Source organism: Capsicum annuum, chromosome 12 (assembly GCF_002878395.1).
Source record: "Capsicum annuum cultivar UCD-10X-F1 chromosome 12, UCD10Xv1.1, whole genome shotgun sequence".
NCBI classification, from domain to species: domain Eukaryota; kingdom Viridiplantae; phylum Streptophyta; class Magnoliopsida; order Solanales; family Solanaceae; genus Capsicum; species Capsicum annuum.
In genome coordinates this window covers 24,144,481-24,150,429 of record NC_061122.1, presented here as the reverse complement: position 1 = coordinate 24,150,429, position 5,949 = coordinate 24,144,481, and the positions used below count along the sequence as shown (strand labels likewise).

Here is a 5,949-nt window from a genome sequence, read left to right as displayed (position 1 = left end):
CTATGGTGCATACTGGAGACAAATTCGTAAAATATGCATACTGGAACTCTTGAGTGCCAAGGTGGTCAACAACTTTGTTAGCTCGATTCGTCAAGACGAGTTGTTGAATATGACTTCATCGATACGATCCATGTCCAATATTAAGGTCAACCTTACGGAAAAAATTATTTGGTTTACTAGTTCAGTAACTTGTAGATCAGCTTTAGGGAAGATAAGCAATGAGCACCAGGACAAGTTGATATATCTTCTGAAAGAAATGCTATCATTGTCAATTGCAGTTAATGTTGTTGATTTTTTCCCCAAATGGAAATTCCTTCATGACCTTGGTGGTTCAAGATCTCGACTGTTGAAGGTCCATAGTAAGGTTGATGAAATCTTGGAATATGTAGTTAATGAGCACAAACAGAGTCGAGCGAATGGGAAAATGGGTAATGGTGAATATGGGACCGAAGATTTGATTGATGTTATGCTAAGAGTTAGAGAAAGCGGAGAACTTCAAGTTCCCATCAGTGATGACAATATCAAAGCAATAATACTTGTAAGTTTTCTACAATCTCCATTTCCATTTGTTCGGTTGGTTTTGAATTGACACAGAGTTTATGAAAGTAAAGAAGACCTTTGAATCTTTGTGGTGTTAAATTAAAGATATGTGTTGTATCAAAATGTCCTTCAATTTTGTCGTGTTAAACATGCCATGTGAAAAGTTTAAAGAATTCTCAAAAAAAGGAAATAGATATTCTTTTTTAAACGAACTAAAAAGGGAAATACCACAAACAAATTGAAACGAAATGAGTATCTCAATTTAGGTTGGTGGGGTTGGATTATATCCCTACCTTCTTAACCAACAGTTTCAGCTACTTCGAACCTTGAGCATCAAAAACCCTTTAGTAGAAAGATCCTTTCCCCTTGAACATGTCGATCAAGTGAATTCCGTATACAAGATGATTATAACCAACAGAAAAATAGTTGGCTTGATAGTTGATCGCAATGAAGGTGACATACAAGAGAGAATTGCACCACATTTACTGGATCTTTCTTATGGATTGTTTTAGAAGGATGGATATGTAAATACCCTGAATTTCTTGCAGAGTATCCCCTTCTCGAATAAATTTGGATAAATAATACGTACATACAAACTCAAACTCGGTCTCAGCTGGCAAGTAAACACTCCAACTTTAGGTGTGCACATCTAGATACTTCCAACTTGTCTCCACTGTGTCAGTTGAATCCTCCAACTTACAAAATGATCATTTAGGCACCTACCAAATTTATCTGTCACATCAGTATGGGAACACAGTGAGGATGACTTCGAGCTTTGGTTGCCAATTGAGGTGTCTAGAAGCGAGCTCTCGAAGTTGGAGTGTTACTTGTCAACTGCGGTTAAGTTTGATAATTTTTTTGTGTTATACTTGAATTAAAAAGAGTGTCCTTGTTCAAATCTATCTTAACATATGTTAGTCAACTCAATATATATGCCTTTTTATACTTACTATGGACCAACATACATTCCTAGAGTGAATTTTACTTCTGTAGCAACGCATGGAGAGTAAATAGACTGCGCTTACAGAATTCTTACGCCTTCCCTGTGTTTCAACCTTCAGTCTTATTTTTTGGATCAATTACTAAGCGCACTTTTAATGGAACTGTCTTTCAAGTGACTTGATAGAGTAAAAGTTGTTCTGCTATTAGTTGTTTTATTCTTTTTTCTTTATCATGCAGGACATGTTCTCCGCGGGGTCTGAAACAACATCGACAACTATAAATTGGGCATTCTCTGAAATGATAAAGCATCCGATTGTCTTAGCAAAGGCACAAGCTGAAGTAAGACAATCCTTGAAGGGAAAGAAAGATTTTCAACAGATTGATCTTGACGAGTTAAAGTACCTGAAGTTAGTAATCAAAGAAACTTTACGAATGCACCCTCCTGTACCTCTATTTGTACCTAGAGAATGCATGGAGGAAACAAAGATTGACGGGTATGTTATACCTCTTAAAGGCAGAGTCTTAGTTAATGCATGGGCAATTGGAAGAGATCCTGAAAGTTGGGATGATCCTGAGAATTTTTTGCCAGAAAGATTCGAGAATAGTCATGTCGACTTTCTTGGAAATCATCATCAGTTTATTCCATTTAGTTCAGGAAGAAGGATGTGCCCAGGAATGTTATTCGGTTTGGCTAATGTTGGACAACTTTTAGCTCAGTTACTTTATCACTTTGACTGGAAACTCCCTAATGGACAAAGTCATCAAAGTCTTGACATGACAGAGTCACCTGGAGTTTCTGCAACAAGAAAAGAAGATCTTATTTTGATTCCCGCTCCTTACGATTCTTGAGTTCACTGAGACAAGAACATTGGAACCAGAAAAGATGGAACACTGAAACCTTGAACACATATTTTTCTCATTTCCCTCCAATAGTCATGGTAAGGTGCAAAACCAATAACATGACCCTTGTCAGACAATTTTTGTTGGCCTACAAGAGAAGGTCTACTGCAAAACACTAAATCTTGTGTCTTGAGTACTTCTTTTGCTAATTTTGCTGAGGAAACTACAACCAGTGGAATAGAAGCAAATTTCAATGAGAAGATATTTCCAATGAATGGAAGCCCTATAGGACCTGGTGTAGAAAAATAGGGAGGGTGTTATAAACCAAATGGGAGACTCCATTTGGCCTATAATCCCCATAGCATTTCTATATTTTTCCAATATGGGATAATTGGTTCGTAATAATCGCTTTCGCTTGAGAACCAACAACCTCGTTGGTCACAGCTGAGCCCAGTTGGTCATGGCTGGCACCCCTCTTAGATCCAAGCCACCACTCCTGACACACAGGCCACCACTCCAAATCGCGGCTCTACACGTGGATCAATCCTCGTTGGTCACAGCTGACACCCCTCTTGGGTCCAGGCCAGTGGCGGACCCAGCTTTTTTAGGTTGTGGATGCTAAAAAAAAAATTTTACTAAACAATGCAGCTACAGGGATTCGATCCTAGGATGGGAGATATGAAAGTTATGTCTAAAGTTAGAGAACCCAACCATGCTTTTGTATATATTTTACCATTTTTTCACTGTTTCTTATATAATTATACCACTTCGACGTCGAGTTTAGTGGGTGCTCGAGCACCTAAAAATTGCACGCCGGTCCGGCCATGGTCCAGGCCACCACTTCGAGTCACGGTCTTGGGTCCAGGCCACCACTTCTGGAACACAGACCACCACTCCGAGTCACGGCCTAACGCGTGGGACACTCAATGAAAATACCGATGTTATAAATCAAACGGGAGAGCTCAACCAAAAGACTAGCATAATAGGTGGGAGAATCTATTTGGCCTATACCTCACGATATTTCTCTATTTTTCTAATGTGGGACAATTGGTTCATAAAAGAGAGCCACTAAGAGTAGAAGGAATATCACTTCATTGTCTAGTTGCCTAACTAATCACCTGGTAAGCTGACCAGTTAAGTAGACTACAACTAGGAGTAAATAAATAAGTTTGATGAAACAGAAAGTAATATAGAAAGAGAAAGCGAGTTCATGAATATAGAAGTCTTACAATAGGGATATACAGTAGACATGGCCATAGAAAAGACTGAAACTTTAGCGGAAGAATATAAAAATATAACTTTTAAATGTAAAGGATGTCAAAAAGACGACATGAAAATTAAAGAATGTGTAGAACATTTCAAAAACTGCTTAGAAAGAAATGATAATTTAGGATATAGAAATAACAAAACAAACTTTGAAAGAAAAGATGAAGACACACTCTCTATATTAAGTTCTACTATCAGTTATAAAGAACTAGCAGAATTAGAACCAACTAGCTCCTCAAGTGCTAGCCCATTCCAACAGACAAACCCTAATCCTCAACCAATAGATTATAGTACAGGTAATGTACCTAGAAGACCAGCAATTAGGATAAACTCCGATACAGAACTTATAAAATCAGCAGGAAAAAGAATGTCAATAGAGGAACCTATTAAACTATAAGAAGGAGGTAGTAAAGGTAAAATTATATATATATATATATATATATAACTTCTGTATGCGGAGAATATAAAAGGATTTTTAGACTATCGGGTCATCAAAGATATAGTAACTGCAGTAACTATTCATAACAAGGGGAACCATTTACTTGGGAATAAGGCCGACGACTTGCTGCAGAATATTGAATTAAATTAATTGCATATTATGCTATCAGATTATATTAAGTAGTTAAATTCTTAATGAAATGAGTAAAATTATCTCTGTGTGGCCCATAAGTTATGAATTCGAGGCGTAGAAGTAGTCACTAATACTTGAATTAGAATACAGTGTCCACATCACACTCTTTGAGATATGACTCTTCCACAAATTTTATATGAACGAAGAATTTTATACATTAAACTGTCTTTTTCCTTTTTAATTAAATGTGAGTACTAGGAGGACCCACAATGATAGATCTTCCCTCATCATGTGTGTATTACTACTACAATAACATATTGTTGGTGGGTGATCAATCTTTATATTGATGTGTCCAGTGTAGGAAAAAGAAATGTAATACAATGTCCAGATCTTTGTAATGAAACATCTTATCGCATGACTTCTCTCATTCCTGAATTATAGTTTGAAGCAAGTGCTGCTTTGATTTTTTTTCCCTTAAACAAGAAATCTCCAAAACAAATTAATTTAGTCATGAAAGTGACGATTGAAAAATTATAGGACCAAATATTGAAGCTTGAAAATGACCTTCGTCCACTGGCAATCAATATCTTGCACATTTTCAATAGGGATGGGTCTATTAAGGATCGAGCACATCACCCGCAAACATCGTTGCGATCAGGGGCATATTTAATGTATTAGCTATGGGTTCATCTGAATCAATAGATTTTTATTTTAATTATGTATATGTGCTAAAAAATTCACTAAATATATATAAATAATGGATTCTGAACTAAATAAATTTGATGGAGGTGATAGAATTACAAATTTGAACCCACAAGTTACAAATTCTATATTTGTCTTTGCTCGTGACTCTGTATATAGAGAAAACTGACACGATAATAAGTTTAAGCGCTACATTAAACAAAAGCTTTCCTAGTGCCATTGACAAAGACAGGAGTCAGACATTTCATCTATTCTCCTCCATTTTCTTTTTTCTAGTTTTTTTTTTTTTTTTGATGTCTTATTATCTAGCTAGCTCGTTATTTTCATATTCATATGAGAAGTGATAATCCTTTGTTCTCCAACTTGCAAGGAATTAGTGATCTAACAAAAGTATTGATCGAGATAAATCTTCTTCTTTTTTGTTTAATTGGGATTGCATTAAGATAAATAGAACTAACAAAACAAGGCTAGTTTCCGCCTGAGTCAGTCGGGATTAAGTACAAAAGAAGTTGGGGCATCCCCCTCAAAGTAGTTTGTATGATTCCCGATTCTCCTAACAAAATAAGTTCCTATAATGTCTGTCCATAATAGTTGTTGTGCATACATCGGAGGAACTACAAAAAGACCGGTCTCCATCTGGACTGAGGAACCGACACCCATCTTTGCTAAAGCATCCACCACTCCATTCTACTCTCTAAAACACCGTGCCACTATTGGATTTCCTATTCTTCTTAGCCTTGAGCTGCAATCATTAATAATGGCATTGTAATGTAAGTTCCGTAAATGCAACATATTAATTACCTCCTGGGAATCTATATTAATTTCTACTGGCAGGAGTTGATGTTCTTCAACTAATTTAAGACCCTCACTAAGAGCCAACAACTCCATTTGATTGTTAGTGGAGCAGAGGAAACCTGTGGAGAAACCCAATACCCAGCCCTCGGGCATTACGAATGAGGCCCCCTACCCACCTTTTCATGGGTTCCCCAAATAGGATCCATCAGTATTTAGTTTAAAATGCCCATCAGTAGGAAGGGACCAACGTACATTGATGTTGGAGTATCTATGCTTAATGGAAGGATAGCCAA

At 36.8% G+C, this 5,949-nt stretch overlaps 1 protein-coding gene across 1 annotated transcript; it reads left to right on the top strand.

Moving 5' to 3' along the window:
• Window positions 1-6: 6 nt before the first annotated feature.
• LOC107851989 (premnaspirodiene oxygenase-like) lies at window positions 7-3,025 on the top strand. Its single transcript, XM_016697033.2, has 2 exons — window positions 7-538; window positions 1,720-3,025. The coding sequence occupies exons 1-2, from the start codon at window positions 110-112 to the stop codon at window positions 2,329-2,331; spliced, it is 1,041 nt and encodes a 346-aa protein (XP_016552519.2). The 5' UTR covers window positions 7-109; the 3' UTR covers window positions 2,332-3,025.
• Window positions 3,026-5,949: the final 2,924 nt, after the last annotated feature.

Bases quoted from the DNA above. Each gene is read 5' to 3' on its own strand.
- LOC107851989 (XM_016697033.2), top strand. From the start codon at position 110: ATGACTTCATCGATACGATCCATGTCCAATATTAAGGTCAACCTTACG. The intron at 539-1,719 runs GTAAGTTTTCTA...TTTATCATGCAG, and splicing joins ATATCAAAGCAATAATACTT to GACATGTTCTCCGCGGGGTC.